Source organism: Sebastes fasciatus, chromosome 8 (assembly GCF_043250625.1).
Source record: "Sebastes fasciatus isolate fSebFas1 chromosome 8, fSebFas1.pri, whole genome shotgun sequence".
Taxonomy (NCBI): domain Eukaryota; kingdom Metazoa; phylum Chordata; class Actinopteri; order Perciformes; family Sebastidae; genus Sebastes; species Sebastes fasciatus.
The window spans coordinates 11,554,280-11,576,118 of record NC_133802.1 but is presented as its reverse complement, the minus strand read 5'-3'; the positions used below and the strand labels follow the sequence as shown (position 1 = coordinate 11,576,118).

At 40.8% G+C, this 21,839-nt stretch overlaps 2 protein-coding genes across 3 annotated transcripts in view; both read left to right on the top strand.

The window, feature by feature from the left end:
• The window catches only part of ccn5 (cellular communication network factor 5), a 52,686-nt gene that overhangs the window by 27,736 nt on the left and 3,111 nt on the right, over positions 1-21,839 (top strand). Inside the window, exon 6 of one of the 2 annotated variants that reach the window (XM_074643388.1) lies at positions 14,565-15,054. The exons of the other annotated variant lie outside the window; for it this stretch is intronic. The gene's annotated coding sequence lies outside the window, so the exon portion shown is untranslated. Of the gene's footprint in view, positions 1-14,564; positions 15,055-21,839 lie in introns of those variants that run through there. 2 annotated transcript variants of the gene reach the window in all.
• On the top strand, positions 11,824-13,092 carry LOC141772068 (P2Y purinoceptor 1-like). Its single transcript, XM_074642733.1, has one exon. The coding sequence runs from the start codon at positions 12,054-12,056 to the stop codon at positions 13,053-13,055; it is 1,002 nt and encodes a 333-aa protein (XP_074498834.1). The 5' UTR covers positions 11,824-12,053; the 3' UTR covers positions 13,056-13,092.

Here is a 21,839-nt window from a genome sequence, read left to right as displayed (position 1 = left end):
ACTGTTACACATTTATTGTACCGGCTCAAGGTTTTATCTATGTGATGGTCATATTACGGTTAACAAGCTCAAAAAAGATCAGATTAAAAAAGAAAATGCACTTAAACTATTCTGAAAATGTCACTGTTCACTTTCAGAAAGGTTTGCTGAGAGAGCATGACGACATATTGTGGTTGCAGTGGGGCGGCTCCGTGCTATGTATGATTTCTTTGGAACGAAACAGGAAGTTCATTGTGCGAAGGTGTAAAAATAAACAGGATGCAAATTGTATGAGCTTCACCGACTGCAACACCCCTGTATCAACTGCACATCAAAGGGATGCACAGGAAGACCATAAAAGAATAACGGCAGATTAATGTATATTGGTACTGGTACTGCATATATATATAACTACTATAATGCACAATGTGCCTTCAAAAGACAACAAGACATTAGAAATGTTAACAACCATGTCAGCATAGTATAGCATAAGAATCCTCCAACTTCAGTGATTTTACTGTGTAAATAGTAATAATTTGGATCAAGCATGGGTTGAGGAAAACAGTATTAGACAACACATTAAATGATGGTGATTACAAATCAGAAAAATATAAGATACCATAAACATTCTATAGGTACCCACGAGTCTTACAGACATGCCCACCTTATGGTAATCACATGCAATTTTGGGGCATGGGCAATTTTTTTGTTTTTTGAATGCAGTATAAATGTGTTATTTTTGCTTATTCTAAAATGCATACTGGGGTCCCTAAACAGTCTTAGAATTACATAAATTGGGTATGACTGGAAATCTGAGACTCTTGTGGATCCAATGATTCCAATTGTATTCATGTGTGATGAAGCTTATGCGTAAATTCAGTCAGGAAGACTAGGGGTGCAATCTCATTCATTCTCATTCATTCTGGGTCACTCTCTCATGGGCTATTACTATGTCAGCTGATTATGGGCGTCTCTCTTTTCAGCGACCAATCAGAGCTTGCCATATCTCCCTGAACCAATCACATTGTTGCGTCAAAGTTTAAAAACCGTTCTCCTCTATGCTGTTTCAGTGTCAGTATCAGCACAACCGATGCGAGCAGCTCGATGCAAACGGCAAATAGTTAACGTACTTTAATCCAGTCTCAGTGGTATAACAAGCGACGTCTGATCCTCAGCAGAGGAGTTTCTCCTCCCTCTGGTTCACTGCTCAGGCAGCCTCATCTGCTACTCCAGGCTACAAACATGGCACTCGCAGTCTCGGTTAAATCCAGCAAACATTATGCATTCAGCTCATATGCTCAGGCTCACGCCTCATCAGCGTTTTCAACAGCGTCTGGCTTCTTCATCACAGCCGCCTCGTCACTACATTCATCCCACCTCAAGCTGTTCATCTAAGGTAAAGGCTTCACAAAATTCACAGCCTCATATTACCTGGCAAGAGGCCACATATCACCATCGAGGAAACGTCGTCATACGTTTGAATAGCTTCGATATCTATGCGTCATTCATCTCGCTCCGTATTCAGTCAGAGTTAAAACATTTCCGGGTTCCTCACAGAAGAACCGGCGTGATTCAAAGTTATCGATAGTAAAGAGAGCTCGATGCAAACGGAAAATAGAGCGTCAGTATTCAGCACAAACGGATGCGAGCAGCTCGATGCAAACGGCAAATAGTTCATGTACTTTAATCCAGTCTCAGTGGTATAACCAGCGACGTCTTATCCTCAGCAAAGGAGTTTCTCCCTCTTGTTCACTACTCCAGGCTACAAACATCGCACTCGCAGTCTCGGTTAAATCCAGCCAAAAAAAAAAAAATAAATAAAAATATATATATATATATATATATATAAATAAATAAATAAAATAAATTATGCCTCCAGCTCATAATGCTCAGGCTTATGCCTCATCAGCATCTTCATCAGCATCTGGCTTCTTCATCACAGCTGCCTCGTCACTGCGTTCATTCCACCTCAAGCTGCTCTTCATCTAAAGGTAAAGGCTTCACAAAATTCACCAGCCTCATCTTACCTGGCAAGAGGCCACATATCACCATCGAGGAAACGTTGTCATACGTTTGGATAGCTTCGATATCAATGTATCATATCATGCATCATTCATTCCGCTTCGTTTCAGACAGAGTTAAAACATTTCCGGGTTCCTCACAGAAGAACCGGCGTGATTCAAAGTCATCTGCTCAATAACTCCACAAGTTCAGCGGGTACATCAAACCGGTGGTCTCACGTGATCCAGTACTTGTAGATAACCAGCTGTCTTTTAACTAGTAGGTGTTTGTTCAAACTGTAACACTTTTCATTCTCTCGGCGCATCACGGCTCACAGGGAACTAATACCGGAAATACTATAATAGCGGTGCGCTCTAATTCTACAACGTACAGGGTTACAGACTCTGGACTGAAGCAGCCTTCTGTTCCTAAAATCTGTGACATATATCAAACTTCGGTTTACTTGGGTAATCTCGACAACATTATGCGTTTTAAACCCTACAAATATCACTCAGCATAATTCATAAAGCATCGCAAATCACGTGGAACCTTAAATCTGTGTATTACGGTAATAAGCACTGCACGTCTCATACGCTGTCTTCATGCTGTCTCCATCTAGTGGCGCTCGTACGTTCCTACAAGTACTGTGTAATTGGACTTAAATGCAAGTTAAAGGTCTCATATTATGCTCATTTACAGGTTCATAGATGTATTTAAATGTTGCATTAGAACATGTTTACATGCTGCAATGTTCAAAAAAGCCTTTATTCTTCTCATAGTGTCTCTCTCACTCAGCCTGCATTTAGCCTCTGTCTGAGAGATCCTGATTTACAGCCTGTCTCCTCCCACTCTGCTCTGATTGGTCAGCGTGTCTGTCAATCAAACGTCCTCAACACAGCGTCACTGTCAACACAGCGTCACGGATAGAGAGAGAGAGCTACCGGTAGCTCTGACTGTAAGGAGAGGGAGAAGCAGCTAGAATTGCGTTTATAAACCACTTTAAAGTTTATAAACCAGAAACTTCACCCAGCGCACGTTAACGGAGGAATCTGATCAGAAATCAGCGACAAATGATGAACATCTGCGGTCCAGATTCCAGGTTTTCCTGACGGTTTCTCTCAGGTAAATAATACTATTTATAGCTCTGTTAGTTAGCTCAGTGTTTACCTCATGCATCAACTCTGTAAACCGTAAACATACACTCTGTTTTACGTCTGTCTTTACAGATCCATCTGTGAGAAATGACCGACAGAATCATCCCAGAGGAGAGCAGACAGCTGAGAGCAGATAGCTGAGAGCAGATAGCTGAGAGCAGATAGCTGTGAGCAGACAGCTGAGAGCAGACAGCTGAGAGTAGACAGCTGAGAGCAGACAGCTGAGAGCAGACAGCTGAGAGCAGATAGCTGAGAGCAGATAGCTGAGAGCAGATAGCTGTGAGCAGACAGCTGAGAGCAGACAGCTGAGAGTAGACAGCTGAGAGCAGACAGCTGAGAGCAGACAGCTGAGAGCAGATAGCTGAGAGCAGATAGCTGAGAGCAGACAGCTGAGAGTAGACAGCTGAGAGCAGACAGCTGAGAGCAGACAGCTGAGAGCAGATAGCTGAGAGCAGACAACTGAGAGCAGATAGCTGAGAGCAGATAGCTGAGAGCAGACAGCTGAGAGCAGACAGCTGAGAGCAGATAGCTGAGAGCAGATAGCTGAGAGCAGACAACTGAGAGCAGACAGCTGAGCAGACAGCTGAGAGCAGACAGCTGAGCAGACAGCTGAGAGCAGACAGCTGAGAGCAGATAGCTGTGAGCAGACAGCTGAGAGCAGACAGCTGAGAGCAGACAGCTGAGAGCAGATAGCTGTGCGCAGATGGGAGATACAGAGCTAACCCGTTAGCATGTAGCTACATGCTAACGGGTTAGCTACATGCTACCGCTATGAGACGGTGTGTAAACACAGCGACCATCAGGGTGGAAAATAGAAGATGTGAAACAGTAGTCAGTTCATTATTTCTGGTAAAAGACACCTGATAAACGTAGAAAAAAGTAATCAGAGTAATGGCATATTAATTACAGTAGTAGCTGTCTCTGTGTTACCATGACTACAGACCACCGGAGCTTAGCTTATCATAGTTTACCAGAGCTGAAAGACTTTCTCCTGTACCATGTCAACATAACTAACTAACAGGTGGGATGATTACAAATGCTGTGAATAATTAATATTGTCATCTGTCTACTCAAATAAAGTTTGACTATGAAACAGAAATGTGTTGTGTTGCTTACAAGTCACTATTTACTACCTGTATACTTCTACATGCATGACATCAAAAAAAAAATACAAAAAAAAAAATATATATATATATATATATATATATATATATATATATATATATATATATATAAATATATAAATATCATCTGTTTAAACAGTGTAATTATATGAAGCCTTTGTGAAAGAACATGTTATATTTAGATGATGGGAGTACATGAAGACTGTTCTGCTGGTTCTTGCAGACTAACAGTAGGAGCTACTTTGCTCAAGTTCGGTTGAGGAGGAGAGACAGTGACGCGCTGTGGGGCGGGGTCAGCTACTGAAGGTTCTGCTCTGGTTCGACCAGGAAACCCTTACATGGCTTGCATTTCTCTAATGACGTCAGAAGAGAAGGAAAAAAAGCAAAGTGATTTTTTACACCCATTTCCGGACAAACGGAGGAGGAGAAAAAGAGAGAGGATGGTCTTTTATGATACTATGGTGACCTGTAGACACACTGGGGACAGATATTGATGTTTAAAAGACATGGAAAAGTGCATTTTGCATAATAGGTGACCTTTAATACATTATAGTCATTATATCGGTTAAAACTCAGAGTCAGTATTGACTGCATTGGGAACAATTCCATAACCTTTCAGCATATAGTAACTCAAGTGTTCTGAGAGATAACTAGACTTCTGCTCCTCCTCATGGCTCTGTTTTCAGGCTTTAAAAGATCTAACCCTCGACGGGAGAATTTGACCAATCACAGGTCTTTTCATTGAGAGAGCGTTCCTATCGGCTGTGCTCCGGTCATGTGAACAGAACTCGGCGTTCCTTCACCGATTTCACAATGGCGGCGGCGTCACAAACTTTCTCATCTTACAGCTAAACCGTGCACTACCAGATGGATCTGAGAACATCTGTGGAAAGAAATAAGCATTAACGTAACAGAATATTGATTCATGACAGCCGGCTCATAGACGGCAGAGGGGCAGCAGACCTCAGATCAGCTCTTACTGCCTGTTTCCTCCCGAGGTGAGGTCTTGCAGATGCGTTGGGAACAATTACAGATAACAGTACACTACAAAATGTTTATGAAAACATTTGAGAGAGAAGTAGGCATTACAGTAACAGAATATGATTCATAATTAATCATAGCAACTGGTCTGAAGGTCGGTCGGTGTTGGCAAATGAACGTCTCGTGGCTCTCATGGACGGCAGCTGGAGGCAGATTCAAAACCATGCTCGAAATAAATAAATAAAAGTCTAACATCGTGGTAAAGGAAGGCCCAGTGCCTCGCGGAAACAACGAAGCCTTAATGGCTAATATATATATGCGATGGCTGCGACAAGCATCGGCGTTCCAACGACGGGAATGCGAATGCATTCAACGAATGTATTCGACGTGGAAACACCGTCACCTCTGGCATCACCTCATAACCACGGTGCAGCTACGGTTCAACTGGGACCATATGGCTGGGGACGCGTCGCCTTCTGACATATGCTTGATCACACGATCCACTTTAAACAGTGTTTAGTCATGGCTGACCTCATCTCAACATCACACACACCTGTGCAGTGGCATAACGGCATACATTCTTCTTCAAGAGCAAGCAAATTACAAAGTCTCAGTTTCCACGGACACGTCATCCGTGGGGTTCTTTTGGGGGGAGAATATAATGGAACGGTCTCAGCGCCAGCCTCCCTCTGGCTCCAGTGTTCATCATAGGCTCGTGGGCTACATGTCGGGGCCTTCATCGGAGCACAATCACATTGGTTCATCACGCGCTCATCTGCACAAAGGGTCATCACGACCTATCTCAACGGCAACAGCAAATTGCGGATCCTTGGCGTCATTCAACAGATCTTCACGTTCATGCATATAACTGGTGGTGGTTTTCGTTTAGCTGCTGCATTGCTGCTAATCGTCCCTCTATTTGGCTGGTTCCGGTTGCAGCTGACTCGGCATTCATCAGGTATCGTTCAGTTTAATTAATTTGGATCATTGCAAGCAATTCTTGGCCTTTCGGCTAATCGCTCAAGTATGGGTTCTTTATTACTACATATTCATGTTTTATTTTGCAAATGTTTATATTCATCATATTTCATGCTAGTGCTTCGTATCATCATTTCTAACAAATGCTTTCATTTATTATCAGCGTATTCTCTACCTTTTAATACTCATACACTCTCTTCTTACAAATAACAACAGACAGCAGATCCTCTATATTCATGCATATAACTGGTGATGGTGTTCAGTTTAGCGGCTGCATTGCTGCTAATCGTCCCTCTATGTATCTGGTTCCTGTCACAGCTGACCTCGGCATTTATCAATTCATCTGTCCAGATTAATTAATTCAGATCATTACAAGCAATTCACTACTCCGAATACTCCTACACTATTTTATTATCTCATATTCAGCTATTTTCTATTATTCATAGCTTAGGTGATTACTCCTATGCTGGTCTATCGTGACCTCTCTACTGCTGGTGGTGTGGTTATTTATTCTTATTATGCTTTCTTCAACCACTATTACATCGTCTCACAGGACTACTGTTACACTGGCATAACCTTACCCAAACTATTGCACTCGTTTTATTAATCACTATATGCAATGGGTATTTAACACTAGACGGTCATGACGGTCATCTTGACCTCACACTTCACTTTATTCTACGTGAGCTTATTCATTATGGGCGCCCCTGCATTATAATGGTCTTGTGACTGCATGCATCAATCATCACTCTGGCCCGCAGTGACCATCAATTACATTGGTCCGATGTGGCTGGGTGTCTCAACAAGGTCCGTGACCGTCTCTCATGGTCTGTGTTACCTGCGGCTAAGGCTGGGGCGATTCGTCGACGTAGTCGACGTAGTCGATTACGTAAATACATCGATTTACGTAACGTGCGTCGACGCATCGGATGACGTAATGAAAATGCGCTGTGCCCGGTCCGAGCATGGATTCTGATTCCCCAGAGAGCAAGAAGCGTAAAAAAAACCTCTCCAACGTTCATCAAAAGTGTGGAATACTTCAAACAGAGACCCAACAATGCGGTGGTCTGTAAATTGTGCAGAATGGAGATGGCGAACCACAGCAGTACAGGTGCAATGCACCATCACCTGACAAGAAGGCATCCCGGAGCGCTGCGTGAAGAAGACAGCAACAAGACACCGCTGTAAGTCCTGTTTACTTTTTCATCACCCAGGCATGATCTATTAAGATTGTAAAAGCGCGGGCATGTTTCTGTTAGCAGCAGTCATTTAAAGTTTGTTTTTAAAATTTTTCATCATCACCACCATGTTAAAAGTATTTTATGGACCACTGTTATAGTAACGTAACGTAACGTTACACCATGCGTCATCTAACGTTGTTATTCCGCCGTTATATATTTTCTGTTTACTTTAACGGCGATGTACAAGTGAGAAAATGGCTTATAGTAACATTACATATTGTTCTACAGTCTGTGACTGTTAGTCTGTAAATAGTTTCAATTATTTCTCTCTTGCTCCACACTGATGCAAAAGTACATTTGCTAGTGTTTATCTTAACTGCATATTATTACAGTGATGAAATAAATCCATGTCTAAACCATTTAAAGTTTTAAATTAAGTACTTAAGTAAAAATACTGATGAGGATTATTCTTATTATTATTAGCCTAATGTCATAAAACAACAGTGCTGTGGAAATTAGACCTGTTTTAAAATGTGCCACTATTATCATTATTCTAATGGGCTTTCTGTGTCTCTTTTTCAGGATAAGACAAAGCAGAGTGGAGGACTTTTTCCACAAAAACAACATTGAATTTATTCCTTTTACATGAATTTACAATACAAGCTCTTGTTTTAATTTTATTTTGGAGAAATAGATTACCGGTAAAGACAGGGATATTTTTTGTTGTGAAATAATGCCATAATAATATGCTTGTTTTATGTATATGTTTATAAGAGAAGATATTTGAATAAAGTATTGAAATAATAATGAGTCAAGTTTTTGATATTTATTTATAAAAAAAAAATATTTAGAATAATTGATGAATTAGTCGTTAGATTAATCGACTAATCGAAAAAATAATCGTTAGATTAATCGTTAAAAAAATAATCGTTAGGTGCAGCCCTACCTGCGGCTCAATATGGTCTGTGTTACCTGCGGCTCAATATGGTCTGTGTTACCTGCGGCTCAACATGGTCTGTGACCTGCGTCTCTCATGGTCAGTGGACCTGCAGCTCAACATGGTCTGTGACCTGCGTCTCTCATGGTCAGCGTGGTTACCATAATCACCTGGTCTTGTGATCATATTCTATATCGGGTTCTATCTTTACCGCATACCATGCGAGTTATAACTTGTTTTAATCATGATCTAATTAATTTTATTTCTGCTTAAATTTCACAGATGCTGTAAGGTAAGGAGACGTGCTCTGTTTTAACCTCACATTTATAGGCAATAAATCAACGTATTTATTCCCTGTTTTCTTTGGGGGAATAATCCTAAATCCTACTACGGCATCACTTCCCCCTTATCATGTCACATCGGGTCTAAATCGCCAAAGACTGTTACTATTCATAATTCGTGCACTTTGTAATAAATCATCATTCAATTCATACGAGTCTCTCCTGATTGAAATGAAGCTTATGCGTAAATTCAGTCAGGAAGACTAGGGGTGCAATCTCATTCATTCTCATTCATTCTGGGTCACTCTCTCATGGGCTATTACTATGTCAGCTGATTATGGGAGTCTCTCTTTTCAGCGACCAATCAGAGCTTGCCATATCTCCCTGAACCAATCACATTGTTGCGTCAAAGTTTAAAAAACATTCTCCTCTATGCTGTTTCAGTGTCAGTATCAGCACAACCGATGCGACCCTCCACCACCCCATCACCTCCAGATTAATCCAATCAGAGCAATCCTGCTCCACTTCATTCATCGGATCCGCATCAATCTTCACTACCACCATCACCAGTGTCTAGACCCGGGGGAATAATCCTAAATCCTACTACGGCATCACTTCCCCCTTATCATGTCAAATCGGGTCTAAATCGCCAAAGACTGTTACTATTCATAATTCGTGCACTTTGTAATAAATCATCATTCAATTCATACGAGTCTCTCCTGATTGAATTGATGTTAGTCCCCATAGTAACCATTTCATTGTGGTGAGACCATTTCTTGAAACTTGACCTCGTTGTATAAAATGACCTATGGTGACCTCTAGGATAATCAGAGCCTCATGAAACTTTACAGCCACAAACTAGAGCCCTAGAGTATTCAGATTGACAATAAGGGGGTTTCTGAGCAGTTTCCATAACAGAAGTATTCGCCAATAAATTGCCAAAAAAAGCAATTCTTGCAGAAATCAAAAGTTGTCAAATGTTTTTGATACCAAATCACAGCATGAGGCCCTTTCACACCGGGCACGAAACGAAAAAATTAAATAAAAATATGGAATATTCGTTAACGATTTCTCTCATTCAAACCTTTCACACCAAGGCCGACACGAATAATTGTGTTCAGTGCATTCCACCGAAAATTTAAGTTTCACACCATCACACAACCATCGATTCATCATTGTCATCATTGCTTTTACTATAATAAACCCACACTCATCTCTACACACTGGAGACGGGCTTGTAGTGTGCAATACTGTATAGAAAAGTTACAATGTGGTTGCATTTCCTATGGGTGGCACCAAATAAGCATGTCATCATAATGAGTGTCAATGCTGATCCTCATTGCATTGGTTTTCAACATTCATCATGACTGGACTAAACATAGTCTAAATGTGTTTATCATATACAGTGTATGTGTTTATTGTGTGATACATGGCCTTTAATACAGTACAAGGCTTTATGGTCGGTTGTATGGTATGGTCAGCTCTAATACTTCTGGGGATCGGTGGATTTCTTAAGGAAAGACAGTGAGCTCATATACTTTTATTGCTGATAACAATAATAATAATAATAATAATAATAATGATAATAATAATAATAACAAAAATAACTATAATAATAATAATAATACTAATAATAGGCCTAATTAAAGTTCCGCTATCGCTTGTCCTATATGGTCAGGCTTTATAGTAAACCTTTCACAACAACCACATGTAATTTCTGACACGTATAATCCAATGCACATGGAAATGAATGGTTCTCCATACGTTACCCTGACAACGAATTACGTTTACCCCTCGTTTGTCGACTACTCACCATCACAAGCAAGTTAAACTGCTATACTTCCCCAGATGTTTTCTTTATGTTCATTTTCTTGACAATCTTGTCTTTGTTAGTTAAAGAGGACACTATTTGTGAGACCAAATGGATCAGTCGATCAATATCCATATTGTTGTGTGGCGGTATGAACATGACATTGATGTCCGAGAAAATCTATTGATCGCTTAAAGGGACTATTTGTAACTTTCAGAAATGCTTGTTAACAGCGACACCTGTGGCCATTAAGTCAACGAAAGTCACCATCGGTCTTGCGCTTGCTCGCTCTAAATAGACATGAACGAGCGTCGCTCAAAACAGTGAGGCGACGCACGTCAGCTAAAACCACAATATTACTCTATATTTCACCTGCTTGGCAGTAATGTTAGCTGACCAGACGAAGGTCTCTCCATGAATCACTGCTGATTCTAGTGTTGGATTTTCCTGCTTCAGCCCCGGCTAAGGCAGCGGGGCTCCGCAGTGAGTAACGTTATCGCCTCCCGACCGCAGCCGGAGAGAGCAGGGAAGACACCGGCACCCGGTCAGAGACAACAACGTTTCTCTCTGCGGATCCCTGTCACTTCACAAGACACGGGAAACCTCTGTTGGTCTGGAGGAGCTGCAGCAGTTATTTCTGCACAAACGTCCACTGTACATTCACTAGATATTCTCAGAGCTAAACTAACTCTTCTGCAGTGTGGAGTGAGCGCGCGTTCACGTCTAGAGGTGGAGCGAGACAGCGAGAACACGCGCGGTGTGTGAGTGAAGACAGACAGAGGAGCAGTGACGCCGGCCAAGCGTTCACATATGCGCGCTCGCATATATATGCGTGCTCATGTGTCCCGACCTGGTACATTTATACGCTTAAAAAGTTACAAATAGTCCCTTCAAGCAAAAGTCATTATTTTATTGGTTGGATTGTTTTTATCGGCAACCAAAATTCGAAGAAATCGACACAGCTGCGGAAAAAAAAGTACTGCGAAATAGAAAAGCTAGCAAATGGGTAACATAATGCAGGAAAATACAAAGGCATAATGACTATTAATTATAAAATTAAATAAAATTACGAATAAAAAAAATATATGACTAAAAATACAATATATTAACTTATTATGCATCGAAAAATTAACTTCCATGGCCCCCAGCGTTTCTGACAACGTCAACAAACACGTCACGTCTCCTAAACTCTGAGCTTTCAGAAACGTTCCACTTACGAGGTTGTGAATACCACAAGAGCGGGGCGTTTGGGAGCTATGTTCCTGTTCATGAAGGGGAATTTTACCTCATAAGATGAAAATATGTTTACATGCATCCTGTGTGTCATTTAATCATTGGATCAACCCTTCTTCAGAATTCACATTGAACTTTTCTGTTTAATCATGAATCATGAACTATGTGGCGTCATACAACCACATTCAACTTCAAGATACCATTTTATCATTGCATCTACCCGCCTTGGTAGATGACATGCATTTCCTGTTTAATCTTGCAAAGATAAGTTAACTAAGAATAATATTCCACAGGAAGCACCCTTTAAAGACAAATTGCCCCAGCTACTTCAACCATTCTCGGCGCCAAAGCATACTTGCTTTACAATATTTACTGCTTTTACGGAGGAGACAGAATGAATAACTCCTCTTGTCCTCCTGTCGACTTTGACTTTGCAGGCAGATTTCTGCCTCCTGTTTTCATCTTAGTCTTCATCATTGGTCTGGTAGCTAATGGATGGGGATTGAAGTCTTTGCTGCACAACTGGAAGAAGCTAAAGATCATCAATGTTTTTGTTCTCAACCTTGGACTAGCAGATATTCTGTATCTGCTCACACTCCCATTTTTGATGGTGTACTACTTTATGGAGAGGAAATGGATCTTTGGAGATACATTCTGCAAGATAACAAGATTCTGCTTCAATCTGAATTTATATGGCAGCATCGGGTTCCTGACTTGTATAAGTGTGTACAGGTACCTGGGTATTGTCCATCCAATGAGAGTGATGGGAAGAATAACTGTCACTCACTCTGTGGGGATCTCAGTCATGGTTTGGCTGTTGGTGAGCGTTCAAAGTCTTCCAGACATGTTCTACAGCAAAACATCTGGATACAAGCCTGTGCAATGTTATGATACCACCAGTTCCATCTATGTTGAGGATTACCTGAAATACAGCCTTGGATGGACACTCACTGGGTTTTGTATCCCATTCCTCATCACACTGGGCTGCTATGGACATGTGATTGTCGTTCTCTGCCGCACAAATACCACCGACAAGGTACTGAAACAGAGAAGCTTGAAGTTGTTGCTCATCTTGATTCTTCTCTTCTCTGTTTGCTACATCCCCTATCATGTACTGAAGAACCTCAACCTCTGGTCAAGAGTTTTGTACAAACAGAAGATATGCCGTGAATGGTCCAATGGAGTCTACATTGCTCAACAGATAAGTCGTGGCCTTGTGTGTCTGAACAGTGCTCTCAACCCTCTGGTTTACCTGCATGGAAGTGAAGATATTCCTGCTCGGCTCAGACGACTACTCCAGCGAGCTCGTCGGATGTTCAGCCATCCGCCTCCAACAAACTCTAGTAGTGTGGCCATGGCTCAGATCACATATGAAGGTGTACCACAAGAAAAATAGTAACATGTTAAACATTATATTGTATATGTTAATTGCCACATCTATATTAAGTGTATATTCATTCAATTAGAAGGAAGGAAGAATCATTTATAAAATATAATGATACAAATTAGAAATATAACTTGCATTATCATGTTAATTGTTTTTTATAAATGGGTTTAATAATTTTATGCTCTGTAAATTAAGTACAGTTTGAATTATTTCACTTCCAGTTACTTATTGAGGGGGCATTATAATGCTGTGTGGTCATGGAGTTAGATGGGACTAAACTCAATCAAAAGAAGCGATTGGAGGTTTGTAAGTGCCGCGATTAGGAGGGGGGCAGAAATTATTGCTGTGATAGATTGTTGGTATATGATGAATTCAAATGTTATTGCAGTGTTAAGGAAAACGATTTAATCCAATTGGTTCAACATGTAGCCTATACTCTAAACTTTGATTTGTAGACAGATATACAGGTATATAAGCAAATAAATAGAGATGAATAATCACTCAAATGTTTTAAAGTATTAGCTTTTCCCTGTGAATTTAAAACAAGAGACTGATAAAACCATAGGCAGTTAGATAAATGTTTACTATTGTTTAATAAAGTTAAAAATACGTATAGTTTGTTCGCTTTGCACATAAAAAGCAATATGGTTATCTCCGTCTTCGGTATATTATTTTGTCATGGTTGATGCTTTTTCTTATCTATGAATATTTTTAATAAACACTCAATATTATTACTGATTTATTTTTTCCAACATGTCTAAACCTACAAATATGAAAACAATTCACTGACTTAATTCACTCCCCTGTCCTGTTAGTGTCAGTTCAGTGCACCTGCAGAGCAGCCACTCCACAGTAACTCATATATCATCCTACATTAATTTTTCACATTTTTGCTCACATGATTGATGATGACTACACATGATTAACTTTCTGCTTGCACAACCCTCCCAAAGAAATACGATGCTCACTGCCACACTCGCTCTTTCACTTTTGTGCTCATAACGTGATAAACTTTCTTATATAGGTTAGTTAAAAACCTTGACTTTGACACCACCCTCTGGCCAATTTTTACACTAACTTCACCACAACTGCTAAGCATCAAAAACAAACTTGGGACCTTGACTTTTATATATCTAACAATGTGTTTTTTGTTTTATAGTGAGCATTACTGTGGAGGGCAGAACCTGACAAAGTCAAAAATAAATAAATAGATAAAGGACTCCTTAAATAAATAAATATGTCATTAAATGCAGCAAAAAGAAATATAAAAAATAAACGCCAAATTAGTTAAAGCCATTAATTAATTATTAGAATGTTACATACATTGATATTTCTGTTTAAATTTGCTTCTTTCTTTCTTTATCTTTTAGTCAATAGATATAGATATACAGATAGAGTAAATTTGTTAATGAGATAAAAGCATGGTTGACTTTCTCCAAATCTTTAGACTGAAGATGGGGTCTGATTCGTGCAATGTTCCTTAGTTGAAAAAAGCAGGACTGAACTAGTCATATGAAGGTCAAAATGTAGTAATTAATCCCATGATTCTTTTTACACTGGGTTAATATTTTTGGCCATGAGGACCAATTACATTTGAATAATTCTGCATTGCTGCATCTGGACCTAGAAAAATAATTTCTTGTAATTCAAATACAGGTTTGTTTTTCACCTAAAAGACCTAAACTATGGACTGACGACAGTTGGCCATGATGTTGATTTGATCATAAAAATAGTTTTAAAGACATATTTACACTGATAACATAATGTCTTAAAGAGCAAATTTCAATGATTGAGAAATATGTTTGTTTGATAGAAATGTATGCCACAGAATGACTCCAACCTTTGTGTTGACAGATATTGTTTTCTGACGTGAGCAATGCAACTTTTATCAGTTTTTGTGTTTGTAGTCACGTGACATTGCACTTATTTCTTATTTTTTTTGTTTTGTTGTAAATAATTCTGGACAGATGAAACATGTCTCAATATTTTACATTTGTACTCTCAATGATTTTTGTGTTTTTGATGTGTATTTTTTCCCATTATAGTATTCACAGATTTATATACCGGTAGTTATGTTGTACATACTGTAGCTTTTCACGACGTTTCACTTCATCATTCATTAATTACTATTGTGCAGTACAGTTCTGCTTTTTGCTGATAAGCTGTTAAAAACTTCCACACAGTAATACACAGCAGCAGGAAAAGTCATTTTTGGTATTTCATGTGAAAAATGAAGCCAAATTAATGACTAATGTACGGTCCGATCGTCAGTCACTACACGTGTAAAATAGAAAAAAAAACATCTCCTGCGGGCCGTTCTCTATCGTATCGAGACTATCTCTCCAGCTTACATATTCCATATGTATGGGGAATGATCTCACCTAGGTCAGGTGACGTGGATACTTTTTAAGACACACCGGCACTGCCGGCCACGCCCAGACGCGAGTCTATAAAGCACATGCGCTGGCGTGGGATCATTGCCATTTTGATCTCCACTTTGGTGCAGAGCGTGTGATACAGAGAAAAAAAAACTTAACTCAAACCAGAATATCAGGGTTACAGCATCGAGTCCACTTACCTGGTGTAAGGAGCGGGCGTCTGTCTCTGGCAGCCTTCCCGGACTGCTGTTGTCCCTGTCTGGTTACCGTGTCTCCGGTGTGCTGCGTGGCGACTTACCGGTGCTTCCAGGACGTATTGCGAAAGTCGCTAACGCGTCCAGAGGCAGTTTGTCAGCTGTGCCGTTAAATCGGCTACAGCGGCGAACGTTGACCGGTGTGCTGCGTGGCGGCTAATCCGGATGACCGAGGTACCGGGGCTTCCAGGACGTATTGCAGTTTGTCAGCTGTGCCGTTAAATCGGCTACAGCGGTGAACGTTCACTGGTGTATGTGTGTGTGTTCCTGCCCTGCTCCGGCGGGTATGGAACACGTAGTCTGCGGTTACAAAATGTAGTCGCAGCAAGCCGAGAGCCGTTAAGAGAAGTTCCCATCTCTCTCCCGAACGCAACCCCAGCACACAGGGCCGGGCGGGCGTCCCCGCGCCGGCACCTGAGTCCCGGGAGGAAAGAGACGCTGCTGGCAGTAGCAGCCGGCATTAAAAAAAAAAAAGAAAAAAAGATGTAAACAATCTCATGTGCTGCTTCCGGGTCAACGCATCACAGAATTGGCTACCTGGAGACATCACTTCCTGGGTATTAGAGAGTTGTTTAATTTCTGGGGAAAATAAAATAAAATAAAGACAAAGAGTGCGAAAGAGAGGCACTCTTTGGATTTAAAAAAAAAATAAAAATGAACAAAAAGAAAAAAAAATTGTTTTCCTTTGTTCAGTCAGTATGGCAGACACTGCAGGCCATTCCTGTTTAAAATGGTTATAGTGTTAAATTGCCAATGGAGGATGGGCACGACAGGTGTGTTTCATGCTGGGGATATGACCATGCATTGAGGGCTAAAAATGACCCAGCGTCAGGTGTGGATTGTTTTATCATGCCTCTTCGCACAAGGGAAGCCAGACTTCACCTTTTTAGAGGGAAGAGCCCTCGCTCCCCTTCCTGCGGGCGTTCTGTTGACAGTTGTCAATAAAGATTTGTTTGAAAGCTACAAGGCAGGTAAAGTTTGTTTGCTAGCAGAGGTCTGTACGGGTCACAATAATGCCAACAAAGCAGAAACATGCTGCCTTGATCATCTGTGCCATCCTGTTCGCGGAAATGTCTAAAAAGAGGCGCTGCCGTATTTGAACTTGCAGTTGGCAAGGTAGTCGTGGAATATATGGCTTGACCATTTTGCAGAGAGAACGTTGGGGAATCGGCTTGTGGCTCTGCTTCAACTGTACGAGAGCCTATGGACGGCCGACCAAAATTTCGGACATGTCAGAAATTCATCCGACTGTCTGACAGCCGGTCGGGAGGAGTTAATCTGTCCTCGGTTCCCCCTCCCCGTACACTGCACGGCACACGACGCCCGACAAAGCTGAAATTCGGTCCGACTCTAAAATGAGTCGTGTGGCTCAAAATTCGGGCCAGAAACGGGCTAAAATCGTATAGTGTATGCCCAGCTATACAGTTTACATCCATGTCTGTCCAAAATGTCATCACTTCATCATTTTATCCTGTTAGACATTTGTGTGAAATTGTCATAATTAGCATATTAATTCTTGAATTATGGCTAAAAACACAGTGACCTTGACATTTGACCTTTGATCACCCAAATCTAATCAGTTTATCCTTGATTCCAAGTGGACATTTGTGCCAAAATTCCCTCCAGGTGTTCTTGAAATATCGCGTTCACGAGAACGGCATAAAGAGGCATAAAAACCTCTTCTTTATCTTGAAGGAATCTATCTGAATAATGAGAAGCTGGCTACTTCTTGGAGCTAACCCTTGACACAGAAATATGTAAGGGATAATGTACAGTGAGCCAGCCATTGTTGTGAAATAAACCCTGAAGCGTATTTAACACAAAAATGGTTCGTCAGAGTCCGACACCACAATTGCGCCCATAGCAACGTTATGTTATACATAGCAACAGTGTGCTCTAAAGAAATAGCAGACCATAAAACGCCTTGATTGACCAATCAGAATTAAGTATTCAACAAAGCCGTGTAATATAATAGGCATAACATAAATGTTAGAGAGAATAGGGGTACACTTCATGTCAAACTCATTTTGACAGGTGTGACTAATCCGCGTCCAATCACAGGCTGCCACGTCATACCGGAAACCCCGCCCACCCCCCGCCCCTCCCCTGAGCCAATGAGATACGTCGACATCATTATAGGCGGTCCCCCTTTCCCCTCCCCTTTTTTCCCACGCCCCTGGTGATGTTTTTCATCCAATGAGATAGGACCACGTGATCACGGGAAATTCCCATGGGTTTGAACCAATGACAAGTGTGTGAACTCTTTTTGAGAAACCAATGAGAGAAACCATCCTAACCCTAACCTTTTCACCTTTAGCGCTGTGTAAGACGAGGGAAGCACAGATGCACAGGTCGTAAAACATCTTATGTGAGGGATATGGGTGTCTGTATATGTTATGTCTGTCAAGTGGAGGTCTGTGTGGGCACGTACAGACATGTTCAGACATGTCTCTAACATGGTGGCTGTTGAGCACGGTGCTGTGGGGAAGCTCGCTGCTGCTGGGAATACTCAGGTCTGACATCACATGTGTAATTACTAAACTGAATACAAGGATAAGACTGGCAAATATCTTTATGTCTCTAAAATCAACAGTGAATTGGTCCTTCTAACAAGTGTTTCCTGTATAGACAAAGCCTGATATATCTTATTCCTCTGCATCAGCTCCATTGTTGTCCAAACTATAAAAAAAACACATTGATGAGCGACACTTGCACTGAGTGACATGTTCCTTCATTACGATGAACACGGACACTGAAGTTTATTTTCAGTCAATCCCACAAACAATGTTAAATACTCACTAGAGCAGCTGTTCCCAAACTCTTCCATACCAAGGCCTCCCAAATAGCATTATTGCTTACAGCTTATTGCCAGGGCCCCCCCTTTTGCAAGATGGCTTTAAAAACCCATTGACAATACTACAGCAAACTCGGTTCTGATTGGTCAATCGCGGCGTTCTACGGTTATTTCTTTATAGCAGACCGTTGCTATGGGCGCAGTTCTGATGCCGGACTCTTGCAGACCGTTTTTGTGTCAAATTATTGATTTCTTAAGTAAATAGCCGTGTAACAACTGTAAAAACGGTCTTTCACGGATAACGTTATCCGTGAAAGACGTCAAGAAGAAGGAGAAATCACAATCCATGCCACAGAAGAGGGGGACACTTCTTGTCAAAATATCTGTCCGGAAAAGAGGAAGAAATCCTGTTCCATAAACGAGGGAAATCCCTCGTTAAATCCTGACGGTCCATCCGATGAAAACAGTGTAAGAAAGTGTAATCAAAGAAAGGTAAATAATGAAAATTAAATAAAGGAAACTTATTTCCTTAAAAAAACATCAAATGAATTGTTGCAAGTCTTTTTCCCATGTTTGTAACACAACCCCTAAAACAGCTCTACATTCGCCATTGCAATGAAAGACCTCTATTGAAATTACATTTCACACCTTACCTTCAGCCTTTCCCTCAGGTTTTTATTTTTACATCTTAGAAAGATTTTTTCTCTGCTGTTCTTAGATTATCTCATAAAGTCTGCAAATCTCCAATCCAGAAGGGTTTGTAAGATTTTCTAAAAACTTTATAGCTAATCAAATTTCCCCATGTATTCAATGCTGTATAGAGACAGCCACACAGTCTATCATACCATGCAGCCAAAGACCAAGCGGTAAAATAAGCTGTAATTTTGTAATCGAATGAAATGTTTGACCACTGTAATTGTCTTTTTGGTGTCTTGTAAACCCACGAGGGTTGGGTACTCTACTACTCTTACTAAAATAAAGAAAATCATCACTATGTGGTATTTGTTTTGATGAGGTTCAAGATGTTTACGCTGTTTAAGTGCTTGTAAATTAAAGCCACTTTATTTCACAAGAACCTTGTTTACTGAAGAGAGTTTTGGCAAATTGTCAACCCACCAGGTTAAATCTTTTGGCATTTGGAGAGTGGGCAAAGTAAAAACAAATGACATTCAAATCTAGGCAAGATGGGTTTTGGTTTTTCCCATAATCTACCATCTCTTGTCTTCATACCAGGTATACGACTGTACAAAGAAACAATATCACTTTCTGCACAGGGAAGAAGCATTGCGTGTATAGCAGAACGGGAATAAAACAACAAGGAAATGTTGGACTTGAAAAACACAATCAAAGCTTTTATTAATCTTAAATGTCAAAAAAGGTAAATGAAAGACAGTAAAATGCAATGTAAAATGTTTTAACTGCATATAAGACAATGGTGTCACATAAACACAGCCATGTTGTTTATAGGATAGCATAGCATGGCAAAATAAGATAAAGGCAATTTGTATCTCTTAAATAAAACTGAGTGGGTTAATTGAGGTTCGTTTAATTGTGTGAATTTATGTTTCACACTTCACTTGGAAGAAGACATATCTGGATTTAACGGTGGTCTTGGTGCAGTTAATGTGTGACACGCACCTTTCATTAAATGGTTTTCATACAGCCTATAAATAAGGTCTCTAGATAGGGTCTCCTATCAGAGTTCTGGGACTTTTTATAAAATCAGAGAGAAAAGTTTTTACAAAAATATTCTACGTCATATCCACTCATTCAAACATCCGGCGGGAGGGTGGAGCAAAAGTATCCGCTCATTCAAACATCCGGCGGGAGGGCGGAGCAAAAGTATCCGCTCATTCAAACATCCGGCGGGAGGACGGAGCAGAAGTTATGCAGTGTATGTGTGAAATACACGTGCAATTTCCTTTATTTAATTTTCATTATTTACCTTTCTTTGATTACACTTTCTTACACTGTTTTCATCGGATGGACCGTCAGGATTTAACGAGGGATTTCCCTCGTTTACGGAACAGGATTTCTTCCTCTTTTCCGGACAGATATTTTGACAAGAAGTGTCCCCTTCTTCTGTGGCATGGATTGTGATTTCTCCTTCTTCTTGACGTCTTTCACGGATAACGTTATCCGTGAAAGACCGTTTTTACAGTTGTTACACGGCTATTTACTTAAGAAATCAATAATTTGACACAAAAACGGTCTGCAAGAGTCCGGCATCAGAACTGCGCCCATAGCAACGGTCTGCTATAAAGAAATAACCGTAGAACGCCGCGATTGACCAATCAGAACCGAGTTTGCTGTAGTATTGTCAATGGGTTTTTAAAGCCATCTTGCAAAAAGGGGGGCCCTGGCAATAAGCTGTAAGCAATAATGCTATTTGGGAGGCCTTGGTATGGAAGAGTTTGGGAACAGCTGCTCTAGTGAGTATTTAACGTTGTTGGTGGGATTGACTGAAAATAAACTTCAGTGTCCGTGTTCATCGTAATGAAGGAACATGTCACTCAGTGCAAGTGTCGCTCATCAATGTGTTTTTTTTATAGTTTGGACAACAATGGAGCTGATGCAGAGGAATAAGATATATCAGGCTTTGTCTATACAGGAAACACTTGTTAGAAGGACCAATTCACTGTTGATTTTAGAGACATAAAGATATTTGCCAGTCTTATCCTTGTATTCAGTTTAGTAATTACACATGTGATGTCAGACCTGAGTATTCCCAGCAGCAGCGAGCTTCCCCACAGCACCGTGCTCAACAGCCACCATGTTAGAGACATGTCTGAACATGTCTGTACGTGCCCACACAGACCTCCACTTGACAGACATAACATATCCAGACACCCATATCCCTCACATAAGATGTTTTACGACCTGTGCATCTGTGCTTCCCTCGTCTTACACAGCGCTAAAGGTGAAAAGGTTAGGGTTAGGATGGTTTCTCTCATTGATTTCTCAAAAAGAGTTCACACGCTTCTCATTGGTTCAAACCCATGGGAATTTCCCGTGATCACGTGGTCCTATCTCATTGGATGAAAAACATCACCAGGGGCGTGGGAAAAAAGGGGAGGGGAAAGGGGAACCCCCTATAATGATGTCGACGTATCTCATTGGCTCAGGGGAGGTGCGGGGTGGGCGGTGTTAGGGGTGGGGTGGGCGTGGTTTCCGGTATGACGTGGCAGCCTGTGATTGGACGCGGATTAGTCACACCTGTCAAAATGAGTTTGAAATGAAGTGTACCCCTATTCTCTCTAATGTTGTTAAACTCTCATGTTAGAAATGAAGCGTAGGTTACTTGAGCTCAACATTCAGTTTCAACTTCTCATAAGGTTTTGTCAGAGGTGTCAGAAAAAGAAAGAAA